Source organism: Globicephala melas, chromosome 16, assembly GCF_963455315.2.
Source record: "Globicephala melas chromosome 16, mGloMel1.2, whole genome shotgun sequence".
Classification (NCBI taxonomy): domain Eukaryota; kingdom Metazoa; phylum Chordata; class Mammalia; order Artiodactyla; family Delphinidae; genus Globicephala; species Globicephala melas.
Genome location: NC_083329.1, coordinates 79,577,663 through 79,595,839, shown reverse-complemented (window position 1 = coordinate 79,595,839; position 18,177 = coordinate 79,577,663). Strand labels below are relative to the sequence as shown.

General features: G+C 40.8%; 1 protein-coding gene across 3 annotated transcripts in view; it reads right to left on the bottom strand.

Moving 5' to 3' along the window:
• PCNX2 (pecanex 2) overlaps positions 1–18,177 on the bottom strand; it is a 273,314-nt gene that overhangs the window by 148,142 nt on the left and 106,995 nt on the right. For all 3 annotated transcript variants that reach the window (XM_060285936.1, XM_030839645.2, XM_060285935.1), the window contains exons 16-18: positions 16,205–16,314; positions 13,920–14,016; positions 776–868 (exon numbers count right to left, since the gene is read on the bottom strand). In XM_060285936.1, the coding sequence (XP_060141919.1) occupies positions 776–868; positions 13,920–14,016; positions 16,205–16,314 (300 nt within the window). The remainder of the gene's footprint in view (positions 1–775; positions 869–13,919; positions 14,017–16,204; positions 16,315–18,177) is intronic.

The following is an 18,177-nucleotide window of genomic DNA, read 5'->3' as shown; positions in this document are numbered from 1 at the left end:
AGGGTAAGAGTCAGTGTGCAGCCTGAAGGACAGGGAGGGGTGCCCGCAAAGAACACAGAACACTGTCCTCCCTCTCTGCTCCCCCTAAGGCATACACAGCCAAACCGGGTTCCTGCTTCAGGCCTCTGAAAATTTCTCCCATATCGCAGGAAGTTGATCTCTGTGTTGAGAACCACCGAGACGGGGTGGAGAAGAGGTTGAGACATTCTGCCCATGAGAAAACGTTCTCTTGTTTGTTTGTTTTTTTTTTTTAAAGAAGGGATGGAGAATAACAGATTTAGCTAACAGACTTTTCCTCATTGAAAGGCAAGTGAGACAGCAACTGTCTGCAAGCACCTTCAGCCAGAAGTCCCATCTGGAGCGCTCTAATTTTGTTTCTCCAACTGAAAAGTATGTTCCGATAATCTTTTTGGCTCTGTGACCTCCGTCTCACTCCTGACGGTGAGTCCTCCCTTCTCTGCTCGTAGTAGTGAGTCGGGAGCCTGTCTTACTACTGCTGACTGTCCTCACGGTGGATTCCACGAAATGCGCAAACAAAACAACTCCCCAGGTGGGGAAACAGAAAGGGTACGAATGCACTCTGTGATGTGGATCAAAGCTCCTCTTGGACATAACTCGTAACACATCTGGATATATCCCTTCAAGCCCTCAACTGGCCTTTTCTGTACCTCCCCTGGCTCCGCCATCCCGTCAATAGTCTGGAGCTGCACAGTGGGCTTCGTTTATTACAGAGAATAAGGAGGGGGTAAGAGTGCAGAGCCACATGGATACATACCCGCAAGGACAGGAACACAGTGCTGGCACTGACCGCAAAGGACAGAATGGCAGCCACCGAGCAGATGATGAGATCCGATTTTAAGATATCCTTCTGTAAACAGAAAACAAGGGTATAGTTTGCTCTTCTGTGCTTCTCTCAGCTATTCCGGGTGACCAGGTAAATCAGGGGACAGGATCTTGACCCTGGATAAACTACACCTGCAGCCCATCACTTACCTGATCAATTCCCAATGGCACACACTGGATGGACTGTTTGCCACCTCCTGTTTGGGGAACATCAGGGAAACTAAGGCAGAGGGTGAGGGAGAGGACATGCGGACTGCAATGCCTCCATCCGCTAGCCAGGGAGAGAAGAAAGGTTTTCTAACCCGTGGACGAGGCATACGTTTCTTCTCTACGAGCAGATCAGGTGCAACATGCCCAGGTGTGCTAAAGGAGGGTAAAGCGCAAATCATCTCTACCTGCCTTTGGCATGGCTTACGTTTTAACATGCGCACAGCCTGGGTAGGCCGAACAGAGGCCTCTTACACGTTTACCTATTTTTTCGGCCCAGAATAGATTTTACATTTTAATTCACCAGTCAAATTGGGTAAAGGCTATTTCCAAATAATTTAAGTATATTTATATTATGTACACATATACAGAAAATGAAATGTCGGTAACTTGCTAATAATTTTCCATCATGCAAAATCGTGGTGTGAGCAGGCAGTAGGGAAACAAAGCAAAGTTAGACCAAAGAATGTTATTAATACTGCAGATATATGAAGGAAGGCGTGTTAGCTCAAACAGGGTACAATATTGCTGACTGACAGAGCTAAAAGGAACCTTAAGGGATCATCAAATTTTTCCTCTCTTCAGAGACCAATTAGCTGCAGTACACAATTATTGAACATTTTAAGCTATCACACACTGTTATTTGAAAACTCTGAAATCATTAAATATACCAATGTATCATACTGAAAAGGAATTATGCCTCTTAAATAACAGTTTTGAATGTTATCTACCAGAAAATCAGACAGAATATACAACTCTGTTTCCCTACAGCCTCCCTTTTTTTCTTTTCGTACAAACCGTATTTCTGTTTACCTACATTTCCTCCCTGACCTTTTTCTTTTCTTGTCTTTCTAAAATTAAAATGTGGAGTTCCTTGCAAGTCATACTGCTGGCTTTCTGACTGAACTGATATCCAAAGTGATGGAAAGAAATCAGGAAGGCAGCTTAAATGGAATAAGAACAACCTGAACCATGTGATGAAAAATCAACACGGCTTGGTTGGGATAATCAATAATACAGTGAAGAGATACATTCTCAACATCAATTACCAATTAGCTGCTAAAGTTGTTTTGAATTTCCAATCTCAAACGTTTACGATTCACATACAAGTGTTGAATAGATGAGGAATCGTAGTGATAAACCAAATTCTAGGTTTATTCTTAGTAATGGTAATCTGATTTCTGAGCAGGGAAAATCATTGGTTTTTAATTCTGAATCTATAAAATTTTTGTGATCAGAAGTGTTCTTGAAAATTTACTACTAGTAAATGGCAAAAATTTGTTCTCTCCTTTCATCCCAAATGCTTACAAAAGGCCAAACCTTTCTGGAGGAAAGTTCTGTAATCCACTGCATCTTTAGGCTGTGGAGATATGTTAATTTTTATTTCCTATTTTTCACTGACATGGTTTATGTCACTTAAAAATTGCTCAATGCTGGGCTTCCCTGGTGGCGCAGTGGTTGAGAGTCCGCCTGCCGATACAGCAGACGCGGGTTCGTGCCCTGGTCTGGGAAGATCCCCCATGCTGCGGAGCGGCTGGGCCCGTGAGCCATGGCTGCTGAGCCTCCGCGTCCGGAGCCTGTGCTCCGCAACGGGAGAGGCCGCAAGAGTGAGAGGCTGTGTACCGCAAAAAAACAAACAAACAAAAAAAATTGCTGAATGCTTATCCAAAAGGGAGATACATATTTTCCCAAATATTCTAATTTAAAATTGTGTCATCTTTAATTGACCACTCATCCCTGTTTAAAGGCAAAACAGTGGGCCACCAGGGCAAGTGTTGGGGGGAGAAGGGGTGCATCTGCACGTTTCTTAAAGCAATAGGGAGAATGACCTCAGATTATTTTTAATTTTTTTTCCAAAGTTGATCAATATACAGGAAGTTCACTGATTTTTGTCAGTGTCATCAGTATCCTTGTAAATGCAAACCTTTATACAGCCTCTATTTATTATCTTTCTGTCCATTTTTCTTTGTTGTAATTTTTAAATAGCTCTATTGAGATATAATTGACATACAAAAACCCTGTGTGTGTGTGTGTGTGTGTGTGTGTGTGTGCATATAGAGAGAGATATGGTGTACAATTTGATGACTTTTGACCTAGGTATATCCCCATGAAACCATCACCATAATTAAGATAATTAGTATATTCATCACACACACCCCAAATTTCCTCTCCTGACCTTTTCTAATCTATCTCTCTCTTCTCTCCTCACCTATCCTCAGATAAACACTGCCCTGCTCCATCACTATAATTTGTTTTCATTTCCTAGAATGTTATATAAATAGAACTGTAGACAATGTATTCTTTTCTGGTCTGGCTTCTCTCACTAGTATAATTATTCTGAGATTAATCCATGTGTTATCTGTATCAACAGTCCATTCCTTTTCGGTGCTGTATAATATTCCTCTGTGTGGGTGTACCCCACACTGTGTTGAACCATTCACTCATGGATAGACATCTGAGTTGTTCCCAGTTTGGGGCTATTATAAATAAAACTGCTATGGATATTCACAGACCTGTTTCTGGACACATGCTTTTGTTTCTCTTGGGTAAATACCTAACAGTAGAATGTCTGGATCATATGGTAGGTTTAGGCTTAACATTTTAAGAAACTGCCACATGATTTTCCAAAGTTGTTGTAACCATTTTACATTCTCACTGGCAGTCTGGAGGGTTCCAGTTGCTTTGTATCCTTGACAAGGATACACGCTTGGTGCAGTCAGCATTTTTTATTTTAGCCATTCCAGTGGTTGTGTGGTACAGTGGTTCTCGACCACTGCCTTCTCAACAATTGTCTCAATTGGGGACAATCTGACCTCCCAAGGGACATTTGGAAAGAGACATTTTTGTTACATTTTGCGTAGAGGAAGAGTGTTACCGGCATCAGGTGGGTAGAGGCCCGGGATGCAGCTAAACATCCTACAATGCTCAGGATAACCCCTGACAACAGAGGATTATCCGGCTCAGTGTCAATAGTGTGAGGTCAAGAAAGCTGGATATAGCAGTATCTAATTACGGTTTTAATTTGCATTTTCCAATGGCTAACAATGTCGAGCATTTTTCATGTACTTAATTTTTTAAAGGTCATTTACAATAGCATCAAAAATAGGAAATATTTAGGGATAAATAGGACAAAAAATATGCAAGACCTGTACATTGAAAGCTATGAAACATTGCTGAGAGAAACTAAAGAAATAAATGGAGAGATATACCATGTTCTTGGATCTGAAGATTCAATATTGTTAAGGAGTCAGTTCTTACCAAGTTGATTTACAGAGTCAATGCAATCCTGATCAAAATTCTAACAGGATTTTTCTGTACAAATTGGCAAGCTCATTCAAAAATTTATTTGGAAATGCAATGGACCTAGACTAAGTAAGACTTTGAAACTTTGAAAAAGAAGAACAAAGTTGGAGGACATTCAATATCTGGTTTCAGAACTTGTATGTGCAAAACTACAGTAATCAGGTATTGATGGTATTGGCACAAAATATACATCAAGGTTAACTGAACAGAGTAAAGCGTCCATAAATAAACCAACATGTAAATAGCCAATTGATTTTAAACAAAGAGGTCGGGACTTCCCTGGTGGCGCAGTGGTTAAGAATCCACCTACCGATGCAGGGGATACGGGTTCAATCCCCGGTCCAGGAAGATCCCACATGCCGTGGAGCAACTAAGCCTGTGCACCACAACTACTGAGCGTGCGCTCTAGAGCCCAAAAGCCACAACTACTGAGCCCATGTGCCACAACTACTGAAGCCACGCGCCTAGAGTCCACACTCCACCACAAGAGAAGCCACCGCAATGAGAATCCCGCACGCTGCAACGAAGAGTAGTCCCCACTTGCCACAGCTAGAGAAAGCCCGCGCAGCAATGAAGACCCAACACAGCCAAAGATAAATAAATAAAATTAATTATTTAAAAAAATACAAAGAGGTCAAGGTAAAATGGCACCTTTCCCCAAAATAAGGTGGAGGATAAATCTTTTTAACGAATGGTTCTGGAGCAGTTGAATAGGCATCTACAAAAACAAAACAACAAAAAGCTCCTTTACACTTACCTCATATCACGTACAAAAATTAACTCAACCTGCCTCATAAATCTAAGTTACACTATCGAATTTTTCAAAGAAAACATAAGAGGAAATCTTAGTGACCTTGGGTTTGGCAAAGCTTTCTTAAATAGGACACTAAAAGCTAGAATTATAAAAGAAAAAAATGTCGTAAATTGAATTTTATGAAAATTTAAAACATCTGTTCTTCAAAAGACTTTGTTATAGAATGAAAAGGCAAGGCAAAGCTTGGGAAAAAAACATTTGCAAAACATACATCCAACAAAAGACTTTTATCTATAATATATAAAGAACTTTACTGATCAATAAGAAGTCCAACAACTCTTCCCTACCCCATTCCTAGCTGCACATGGGCAAAAGTTTTGAACAGACTCACCAAAGGAGATGGTAGATGGTAATTACTGAGCTTTTTCCTCGTGGTGCCAATGAATAAAAATATAGATGACTCTCTTAATATTGGTGAAAGTAACATCAGCAAAATAAAAAGGAAATGACTCCCTCTTTTCCTACGGCCACCAAAGAGCAGATATTATTTTGCTCCAAAAATTGTATTCTTGAAAATATTTTTTAAAAGGAAACTTGAAAGAGATTGGACCTCAGAGATTGTTGGACCTCAGAGATTGTTGGTGTGTTTTCTGGGCCAGTATTTTTGCCTGTGGATGCTGAATCATAGTTCTAGCTGTAAACACAAATGTATATGGTTTTTCTGTGAATGTTTCACAAAGGTCTAATCTTAGTGTACATATAATTTTCTACCTTTTTCAACAGTGGTTTCTTTTGTAACCATTATAAATATTATTGTATAGACTTACTAACAGTATCTTACTGGCTAAATAATTTTCCATCTTGTGATGCCATACACGTACATACCCATACATACACAAAACAGTGTCATAGTGGACACTCAAAGTATTAATTTAGTGAATGAAACTGAATGCAAACTTTTCCTAACTGCTAGATATTAGGTTGCCTTCCATTTTTTACCCTAATGAAGTATGCTGCAATCATTATCTTTTTGCACCTAATTCTTTTTTCATATTTTGAATTAATTCTCTAGAAAACCTATGACAGAGATTTACTGTATCATAGGTTATGAATATTTCACAATTCTTGATAAATTATGCCTTACCAGATGATTGTAATAATTTACACAAATACAATGTCTAAGAGATCTCATCTTGTCACAATTGGCAATATCATTCATTTATCCTGTGCTAATCAAGTGGAACAAAAAATGCCATATTTTAACTTGCATTTCTTTCTTTATAATAAGTGTAAATATACTTCATACATTTACCTACTAAATACTGTTCCTAAATAAGATGTATATATTAATATCATTTGCTTATAGAGTTTAAAAAATCAAATTGTAAAAGTAGTTGGTACAAGAAACTTAACTTTTATCAAATTCGTAACAAATATTTTTACCAAATTATTTGCATTTTATTGCCCTTTTTTACATATAGAAATTTAAAATTTTTATGCACTCAAATCTGTGTGTGTGTGTGCACGCACGCACATGTGTGTTATTTTTATCTTATAGATTCCATGGTCTGGAAAATCATTTGCTTTCTTGAATTTGAATAAATGTTTGATGTTATTTCATGCTCTTTATTGAAAATTTCTTTTACATTTTTAAAAACGCAAGCCATGCATACAGAAAAATGTATAAAATAAGTACGTACAATTTCAGAATAATTGTAAAGTGAATGCCTCAGTGACCACCTCCTGGTTGAAGGAAATCTAGCATTCCCAGCCCCCAAAAAGCCCCTTGTATGTGGTTCCCTGATCATAAATCCTTCTTTCCCCTCTTGGGGTTCCCTATCAACTATCCTGATTGATGAAAATCATTTTCTTGCTTTAAAAAAATGAATGTTTGCTACTTATGTTCGTAACTGTAAGCAGCTTAGTTTGCGTACTTCTCCCCAACAGACGGTACCATACTGTACGTATCTGTTTGCGTCTTGCTTCCTTTGCTCAACATTGTGTGGTTAAAATTCACCATATATAGCTCTAGTAAGGTCTTTTCCTTTGCTGAAGGGGACATTCTACTGCGGGTGGAATTTCCAGTGGCTTCAGTGTGGGGCTCTTGTGAACAAATGCTATGATGAGCAATCTTATATGTGTATTTTGGTACAGATGTGCAAGATTTGTTCCAGGGTAAATATGTATTTAGAAGTAGAATTGCTGGCTGTAGTGTATATGTACCTTCAATTTTATAATACCAGACTGCTTCCAAAACAGACATACGAATTTACACTACCACCAGCAGTGCATGAGAGTTCCCTTGTGCCACACTTTTGTCAACACTTAGTATTGTGAGAACTTTAATTTTTTGTCTGGTTGGTGTGAAATGGTAACTCAGTGTGGTTTTAGGTTGGAGTTTCCTGATTAGTAATTAGATTGCATATATAGTCATGTTTTAGCCATTTATATTTACCCACTTTTAATTGAGATATATGGCTTTCTTACTGATTTTTAGGAATTTTATGTTTCATCATGACACTAGTGCTTTATCAACTATATATATTTTAAAAATTGTTTCCCATTCTGTGGCTTGTTTAAGTCTTTTTTCTGTATTATTTGATAAATCAAAGGTCATAATTTTAATGAATTTGAATTTTTGTGTTATTTAAAAAATTTTTCCTACGCTGATATAAAGATAATTTCCTTCATTATGAGTCTAAGTGCTTTCAGGATTTGTCCTCTCATATTTAGGTGTGTGATCCATCTGGAATTGACTTTTAAGTATAGTGTAACAGAGGAGTCCTATTATATTTTATTACTTAGAAGAACTTCTATTTTTTTTTCATTCCTTTTTTCCTTCTATACAGGGTTGGAACTTACATGGTTTGTTTCTATTCCTTTAGTAGTTATACTAAACAATCCAACATGCAGGCTTAACTTATCACAGTCTAAATTTAATCAATATTTTAATTCATCTTCTGGACATGACTAAGAACTTTCAAGTCTTGGAGTCCATTTCTCCTCCCATCCAAACTTGTATGTTATTGTACTCACATATTTCAATTCTACTTTACATTTTTTAAGCCAACCATACACTCACTACGGTTTTATACAGTTAAACTTTATTTAGATTTACTAATGTATTTGCCACTTTCTCTTCTCTTTGTGCTTTCTTGCAAATTAGACCATCTGAGATCACTTTCTGTTGAACACTGTCCTTCAGAATTACATTCAGTGAGAATCTCTCAGCATTTTTCTAAAATATTTTTATTTTGTCCTCATTCTTGAAAGATATTTTCACTGGGTACAGAATTCTAGCTTGGCAGTTACTTGCTTTACAGAACTTCAAATCTATCAAGCTGTCTTCTGGTTTCTACTATTGCTTTTGATAACGGAGCATTGAGGCTGTCATTCATTTGCATGTAATCTGTTCCTTCTGTTTAACCAATTTAAGACGGTCTGCATCTTTGGTGTACTGCAGTTTCACTATGTTTTGTTCATTGTGAATTCTTCTTTAATTTATCCTGCTTATGATTCACCAGAATTCTTTTTGTTTGTTTGTTTTTTTGCTGTACGCGGGCCTCTCACTGCCGTGGCCTCTCCTGTCATGGAGCACAGGCTCTGGACGCACAGGCTCAGCGGCCATGGCTCATGGGTGCAGCTGCTCTGCGGCACGTGGGATCTTCCCGGACCTGGGCACGAACCCGTGTCCCCTGCATCGGCAGGCGGACTCTCAACCACTGCGCCACCAGGGAAGCCCTCACCAGAATTCTTAAATCTCTGATCAGTGTCTTTCATCAGTTATGGTAAATAGTCAAATATTATCTCATCAAATATTCATTATATGCTTCAGTCTCTCTCCCTTTTTTCTGGAATTCTGATTAGATATATAGTATATCTTCTTACTCCATCCTTCATGCCTCTGCGTCTCTGTTTCATATTTCCTAATTTTTTGTCTATCAGTGTTGCATTCTGGATACTTTCTCCTGTCTTGATCTTTCAGTTCACTAATTCTCTCTTCAGAGATATCTAATCTCCCGTGTGTGTGTGTGTGTGTGTGTGTGTGTGTGTGTGTGTTTACTTTAATTGCTTCATTTTGTTTGTTTAGGAAGGACTCTCTGGTTCTCTTTCAAACATTCTGGATCATTTGATATATTTTCTGTTGTCTATACATTTTAAGGCTTTTATTTCTTTAAACACAGTAAGTAGAGTTGTTTCAAATCTACATCTGATCCTTCCAACATGTGAAGTGTTTGCAAACCTATTTCTGCTGGTTCTTTGTTTTTCTGTGTAGTTTTAAACTTTATTGAAAGCTGCTCATATCCCTTAGAAAATTGGTTTTGGGAATGCTTGGAGACCTAGGAGGAAGGAATCCTTTAGAAAGGATTCATGTTTTTGTTTTTGTTTTTCTGTCATGAGGTATTTCCAGTTGGGGGCCACTTTAAGCTACATTCATAAATTGAGGGGGTTTGTACCATCCAGATATTAGCACTTGTACTGCAAATCAATGGAAATGATTCTTTCGTTCGACCCTGGAGTGAGTTTGCTTGCATTCCCCTGGCACTGTGGAGGGTGGAATGGATTCCTTCTGGTTCATTCTTCCACTGAGAGTGGGCCCTTAGTGTCCCAGGTTGATGAGCAGATGGTCTCCCCTTGGACACCCACTTTGGCAGGCTTGGGCTTTCATTTCTCTTCCCCACAGTTGGAGGGCTGAAAACCAAGGCTCAAGGTCCCCTGGTTAGGCAGATGTGAAGGTTCCCTTTTTCACCTAAATTCTGACTTGATAATTCCTTATTATTTTGTCAGTTTTTTGTCACATTTTCATTTCATTTTATTTTATTGAACTATAGTTGATTTACAATGTCATGTTAATCTCAGGTGCACAGCAAAATGATTCATATATGTATATATGTATTTTTTTTTCAGATTTTTTCACTTATAGATTATTATAAAGTATTGAGTATAGTTCCCTGTGCTCTACAGTAGGTCCTTGTTTATTATCTATTTTATATATAGTAGTGTGTATGTGTTAATCCCATCCTCCTAAGAAAGACTTTTTTGTATTTTATTCAGAATTTTCAGTATTAATCAGCAGAGTTTGGTTATAATAACAATATACCAGAGATGGAAAATACCAGAGATGGAAAAGTATCATTTGATCTCTCCTTCCCTCTCTCTAACTTGGTGTCTGGGGAGGGATTAACACATGAAATTCTTTTTCACATCCCACTACTAAAGAACTACTTCAGCACCATACACTGAATAATCAATTCCTGATTGTGACATTAAATTTTCACATAATCCACTCATATAAATAATTTGTCTCTTTTCTGTGTTTTACTGACCTCACTAACCCCATTCTCTAATCTTGGATGAGTCTCATATTTTTTCCTGATTACTCAATCTTTATAATGTACTTTAAACCTCAAAGTGCTAAGTTCCTCTTTCTTATTCTTCTTTTTCAGATTTTTTAAGCTATTATTAACTGCTATACTTCTAAATGAACCTTAGAATTATTTCCCCAAGTTGTGAATATAATTCCTTCAGAACTGTCTTGAACTACAGTAAACCTATAAATTTATTAGAAAGAATTGGCATTTAAGAAATTTCAGCCTTCCCATACAAAATCAGGTCTGTTTATCACCACTTATTCAGAACTTCATTTACATTTTAATAGACTGCTGTAGCTTTCTTTATTTCTGACACTACTTGTTAAAATCATTCTATTATCAACTCATAGATTTTGTTGCTATCGTGAGTTCAACCATGTTTTCGTTATATCGTCTATGGTTATTTCTGATATGTTAGAATGCTCTTGTTTTCTATCGTGAGTTCAACCATGTTTTCGTTATATCGTCTATGTTATTTCTGATATGTTAGAATGCTCTTGTTTTCTATCGTGAGTTCAACCATGTTTTCGTTATATCGTCTATGTTATTTCTGATATGTTAGAATGCTCTTGTTTTCTGATTTTTTTGTTTCTGGTGGTATTTATGAATTCTCTTATTAATCACAGTCGACTTCAATAAACTTTTCTATGCATTCTTTACGTATGTAATAATGTAATCCACACTTCTTTCTCTTTCAGGACTTAACACTAGCCAGAATTTCTAAAACACTATTCAATAAAACTAATGTTTTGTTGCCTATTTTAATGATAAATCCATGCATGATTAGCTAATAACTCTATTAGCTCTTAGTACACAATGTTTTAAATCCACTGTGGCATTTTATGTAACATTTCATGCTCCAACCCTAAAAAGAAGTTTAAGAAGCCCTGATCCAACACTACACACCCAGCAGATTTAGACAGCATGGGGGCTGGAAAAATCTATGTGATACAACCAATTGTTTAAAAGAAGCTGTCTGAATAATACAGATAAAAATTAATTTTGTTTGTTTGTCTCTAGATACAATGAAAGTAACAAATCTGAATGCGATAGTTAGCTAGTGGGAAGCAACAGCATAGCACAGGGAGATCAGCTCGGTGCTTTGTGACCACCTAGAGGGGTGGGCTAGGGACGGTGGGAGGGAGGCTCAAGAGGGAGGGGATATGGGGACATGTATATGCCTATGGCTGATTCACTTTGTTGTGCAACAGAAACTAACACGGTATTGTGAAGCAATTATACTCCAATAAAGATCTATTAAAAAAAAAACCATTGAAAGTGATGAAAATGGGTAAGGGTACAAACGGAAAGACCGTGCTAATAAGGCATATGGAAAACGACTAACCTGGCAAACCACTAGTGGAAAGTTTATATTTTTATTAACCATTGAACTGTGGTAATAAACTTTGTGTGCATAACCTGTGTTGCTCATATAGAATAAACCCACTGACAGAGCTCTGGTTATCTCCATTTCTAGATCAATGCCCCTTAAAGCACAGTCTGTGGGTCCCCTGAACAGAATCACCTGGGTGAACAGTCTCATTAATATGCAGATCCCCAGGCCCTGCCCCAGGCCAAGTGGATCACAATAGAAGGAAGGGCTGGAAAACAGATCAAATGAGGCTCCCTAGGGGTTTCTCATATAAACTAAAATGTAAGGGAAGAGAGACAGAGACAGGGAGAGAGAGAGACAAAGAGAGAATAAGAGAGCCAGAGAGAGACATAAAGAAACAAAATCAGAAACAAGGAGGGAAATTTCATCCCTGCACGATGACATGAAAGGTGTTATACATCAAGATGTAAAAGATGAACCTGAGAGCCTCGTGAAAATGTTATAATTAGATGAGAAGACTTTTCAGAGAGATGAACACACACATCATATTAAATCCCCTACAAGGTATGTGCTCGACATGGTACAAAGCATTTCAAAGTATATTAAAACCAAGTAAGGCAACACCTAACCCATCACGGCTAATCATGTTAATGAAATGTCTGCTAGGCAAATTTCTTGTCAGATTTCATTGTAATTTATACATTATTTTTACCGCAATAAATGAGAAAGCATCCTCATCATTCATGAAATCAAGGAACATCTGTGGGGATAGTTTTTTCAAATATCCATGGGAAACTCTTGGGTAGACTTCGGGCCCCCAGGACTTTCACAGAAATCGATCTGGGAATGTGAGTTTGATCTCGTCCCTCTAAGTTTCCTGGTATAAATATTAGAGGTCAGGTTGTTGATGCTACTTTTGAATGTCAAATGTCTTCTCTGTTATCTGCCATCTCATCAGCTCTGGAAGCTTCACCTCACACCTTGCTTTCAAGTGTATCTCAGCCTTTATGACACAATTACACAGTGCTGGATGTCAATTATACCTCAATAAAACTAGAAGGAAAAAATTAATTCAGCAATTAACGAACCCTTATTCCTAGTGATTTGTGTTTTCATTCCCTTTGGTGACAGACAAGTCTCAATGCTTTAGCTAGAATTGTAACCACACTCAAAGGCACAGAGGTCTGAGTATGAATTCTTTTAAATGCTGTCATGTTGCTATGAGTCTTGCATATTGTCTCGAAATGGTGGATTGCAATTTAACTCATCTAAATTCAACGGAATGTACTGGGTATCCATGAGGCACAGATACTGTGGAGACCAGGACAAATGAGACATGGCTCCTAGAGGTGCTTGCAATCAATAGCCCATTAACTGCTTTTCCTTTGATCTGTCATTCTTAAAAATTCAGAAAAAGCATGGCTGGGAGGCAGCTGACTGCTCCAAGCTCAGTACTCGAATGGGAGATTATGTGACCAATGAGCATTGCTTTTCAAACTATTAAGGTTTGGACGTTGATACCGAAGAGATACACCTGCTCCAAGCCATTTCCCTGGTGAACAGAGAAAGCATCATTCTTTCACAACTTTTTCTTTCTTTCTTTCTTCCTTCTTTTCCTCCTTCCTTTCCCTCTCCTGTGCTCCAACCAATACGGTGGCTCCTTCTGCAACATCCCAGACATAAGTCTAAAGCCCAAGCGCCCCTCCCAAGGGATTTACAGATGTCAGCCTTGAACCCAAAGACCCAGGAAAGAGTTCCCTGAGCTCAGCACGAGGCTCGGGCAAGGATGTGGAGAGGAGAGTGGTAGTGGGGTGGGCAGGGCACATCCAGAATGCAGTCTGGCTGAATGTTTAATTGACAAGCTTTTCTTCACGCCCATCCCACCTGCTGCTTGGGGCCAGCAGTGGGCGGAATTGTCTGAACAGGGCTCATTTGAATATCCAGGCAAACTGCATCAGTTGAGGACCAAGTGAGCACCTGTGGCAGGTGTGCACCGCATCCACCCTCCAGAGGCTCAAAGGGTCCACACGGGGCAGGCAGCTCATGGTCTATTCCACACCAAGTCAAGTGGTGGTCCTGCATACATTATACAACACAAATGTCTCACCACAGAATCTTTCATCTTCTTGGGGAGAGGGTCTGCAGCCAACTCTTCCAGATTTTGATGTAAAAACTTATGAAGCAATCTGCACTGAATAAAGGACCTGAAAATGGAAAAACACACACAGGTTTTACTTTTTAAAATATGTGCCTATTCCAAGGTTTGAGGTAAGCAGCTTCACCTTAGACCTCACACTCACAAATGACAAAAGCCAGCGCTCTCTCCTTTAGATAATTCGTAATAAAGAAAAAGAGGTGCGTGTTCAAGTGACCACAAAGACAACGGTTGAACTTCAAATTCCATCCTGATTACAGTAAGTCCCCTACATATGAACGAGTTCCGTTCCAAGAGGGTATTCCTAAGTCCAACAAAGTTAGCCTAAGTACCCAACTAACACAATCGGCTATCTAGGACTGTACTGTAATAGGTTTATAATAATTTTCACACAAATAATACATAAAAAACAGAAAAAAATAAAGAAAACATTTTTAATCTTACAGTACAGTCCCTTGAAAAGTACAGTAGTCCAGTACAACACCTGGCATACTGGGGCGGGCATCGAGTGAACAGGCAAGAAGAGGTACTGACTGGGGTAGGGAGAGGAGGTGGGAGACGGCAGAGCTGAAGGATCGTCCATCAGCAACAGGAGACGGAGGGCAAGCTGCAATTTCACGCACGCCTGACGTGATTGGAAATGCGAACACACGTTTGCATCTTTGAAAGTTCGCAACTTGAAGGTTCCTGTGTAGGGGACTTACTGCGAAGCTGTTGAGGACCACAGGAGGTATCGGTACCCCCGACTGCCAACTGCTAGCTAAGCTCATGGAGATCCTCTATTTCGGTCAGACCAAAATACAGAACAATATTTGATAAGAAAATTTGTGCTATCAACATTTAACCTTTCCCCATTTTCCACGCCTTTCATCTTGCTGTACCTGACGGCCTAAAATTATAATTTTTCAGCCCCCCAAACAGTTATGGTTATCTTAAGTCAATATCTCCCATTAAGTGTGGAGAAGTTACATGAGATGACTGATTGACTGACTGGATTGACTGACTGGTCCCTGAAACTATGGCATCACATGAAGGGTTTTCAGTTCCAAAGTGCATATTTATCAAAAACTTGAAAGATAACAAATAAAGGGAAGACTGGAAAGTATATTCTCAAGGGACTAAGCGTTATTAGTAAATGCCTTTTAAAACTTTGGCACACACTTCACTTTAAATCCAGAGGGCACTGCCACACTAAGAGCAAAACACAACAGAACAAAACTTTTCCTTTCAGAGATGCCAGTCTAGTCTCCCCAGGGCAGCTGCCTGGCATAAAGGCAGCGATGCCACTTTGTGGACCCAGAGAGGGTACTTGCGAAGGTTGGTGCTTCTCGTATGACTCACGAGGGAAAGTCAAAGACAGGGCTCGGGTGCAAGAGGCCATCTGTTCCTGGCCTTGCGAATTTCACTCCAAAAGCACCAGAGCAAAGCTTATATGTGCCCTAGAACTTGACCCCTGATTTTCATTCATTTCCGGTCGGTCCTGCATTTCTCCCACCATCGCCCAGGACCCAGCTGGTTTAACGGGAAAGAGTCCAAGCACCATGAGCTCTGGATGAGAGAGCAAGGCTGCAGGACCAGGGGACGGCTGTGGGGTGTGTGTGTGTGTGTGTGTGTGTGGTGTGCGTGTGTGTCTGTGTCTGTGTGTGTGTGGTGTGTGTGTGTGTGTCTGTGTGTGTCTCTGTGTGTGTGTCTGTGTGGTGTCTGTGTGTGTGTCTGTGTGTGGTGTGTGGTGTGTGTGTGGTGTGGTGTGTGTGTGTGTGTGTGTGGTGTGTGTGTGTGGTGTGTGTGTGGTGTGTGTGCGTGTGTGTGGTGTGTGCGTGGTGTGTGTGTGGTGTGTGTGTGGTGTGTCTGTGTGTCTGTGTGTGTCTGTGTGTGTGGTGTGTGTGTGGTGTGTGGTGTCTGTGTGTGTCTCTGTGTCTGTGTGGTGTGTGTGTGTGGTGTGTCTGTGTGTGTGTGGGGTGTGTGTGTGGTGTGTGTGTCTGTGTGTCTGTGTATGTGTGTGGTGTGTGTGTGGTGTGTGTGTGGTGTGTCTGTGTGTGTATGGTGTGTGTGTGGTGTGTATGTGTCTGTGTGTGTGGTGTGTGTGGTGTGTGTGTGTGTCTGTGTGGTGTCTGTGTGTATCTGTGTGTGTGTGTGTGTGTGGTGCGTCTGTGCGTGTGGTGTGTGTGTGGTGTGTGTGTCTGTGTCTGTGTGTGGTGTGTGTGTCGGTGTGTGGTGTGTGTGTCTGCGTTACTCACAGGAGCACAGAGGGGTCGCTGCTCTGTCTGCTCAGATGGTAGGAAAGCGCAACCAGGAGGCCACAGAAGGCAGAGAACAGTGCTGGGATGTGCTGCGTGCTCCAGGGTTCCTGAGCAAAAGATCAGAGAGCCAAGTCACTCCACGCCTGGGTGCAGAAAACGCTTAGCAGGTGTCCCTGAGGTCCAGCTGGCGGACGCAGTGTCCTGTGATCACTCCTGCCAACGGGCATCCAAGCACCTGACGGCTCCCCAGACACCTAGCCTGTGAAAGTACAAGCATGGATTTTGACAAGGGACTGGCTATGGGGGGCGGGGGTACATTTGAAACAAATGGTGCATATTTATGAAAACACATTAACATCACCTTTTCTGAAATTCAGTTTAGGATTTTTATAAGATGTAGCATTAAACATGTGTTGCCTCTTTTGAATTAAATATAATAATAATCACATAAAAACTGTATTTCTTAATGTTTATTTAATGTTTATTTATTCAAAAGGTAGTAGACAGGGCTCCCCTGGTGGCGCAGTGGTTGAGAGTCCGCCTGCCGATGCAGGGGACACGGGTTCGCGCCCTGGTCCAGGAAGATCCCACATGCCGCGGAGCGGCTGGGCCCGTGAGCCATGGCCGCTGAGCCTGCGCGTCCGGAGCCTGTGCTCTGCAACGGGAGAGGCCACAGCAGTGAGAGGCCCACGTACCACAAAAAAAATAAATCGATAAATAAGTAAAATCTAAAAAATTAAATGCAAAGGCCCCCTCCCCCCCGTTACCCTGGAAAGCCATGGCGCTCTCTTCTCTCCTTCGGTGCCCACCAGCCTTGCAAGAGGCTCCTCACCGGCCAGTGCATCTGTCACGTGGGGCAGCCCCTCCCCCACGGGTACAGCACCTCCTCACAGCATGGGCTTCAAGCTGGGCAGACCTGGATTTGAATCCTGGTCCTGCCAGGGATGAGCTGTGTGGCCTTGGCTAAGTTACTTAACATCTCTGAGCATCGTGTTAGTTTCCTCTTCTTTAGAAAGAGAAAATAATACATAGGCAGGGGTTGCTGCAAGGGTACTTTTCTGTATGCTGGGCCATTTTTTTAAGCTTTTGGTATGAGACGGTTCAACACAGCCCCTTCTTGGTGACTGGTACCCAGGGCTCTGAGCCAGACTGTCCTGGGCTGTTCCCTGTCCATCATCCCCACAGTCAGCTGGTCCTAATGTGTTCCTGATGCATCTTTCAATGCATCTCCAATTTGCCCTTCCTTTCATTGCATCGTACTGGGTCAGGCATCCACTGCCTTGTTCCGGGGCTACTGTTAATAGCTTCATAGTGGGAAGATCTTGCAATCTCCATATCCCTCCCCACTCCACCGACTCCACGATTCACCCTCCACAACACAAAAGAGTGGTCCTCTTCCCATAAAAGGCAAATCAATCACGACTGCCCTTCACTCAGTATTTTTCAGCGATTCCTCATTGCCTACCGAAAAAATCTGCTCCCCAGGAAGCTAGCGAAGCCAGTTAGGATCCAGCCCTCGTTCAACTTTTCAGCCTCCTTCTGCACATGTAGTAGAAGCACAGCAGCAAAACCATAAAGATGTGTTGCTTCCTGGCCCCCCTGCCTTCGCACACAAAGCTGCATCTGCCCAGAGAGCTCTTCCACTCTGACCCTAGTCCACTCTCCTCTGCCTGGTGAACTCCTACCCATGCTTCAGTGCCCAGTATAAGAAGTCCCACCTGCCTGGTGCTGTCTCCCTCATTTCCCAGGCAGATAAAAGCCCTCCCCTTGCATCAGAACCATCGTTAAACACGTTTTCTTCAGCATTTAAGATATCTCACTCCTGTTATGGGCATGGGTAGGACTTGCCCCCTCTGGATTCCCTGCAGAGGGGCAGTTTGCATCTCTTCCCTGTACTTGGCACCAATGTTAGCACATCAACCTGTCCTTGAGAGAATAAGGTTTCAGTTTTCATGATTACACCAGTCCGT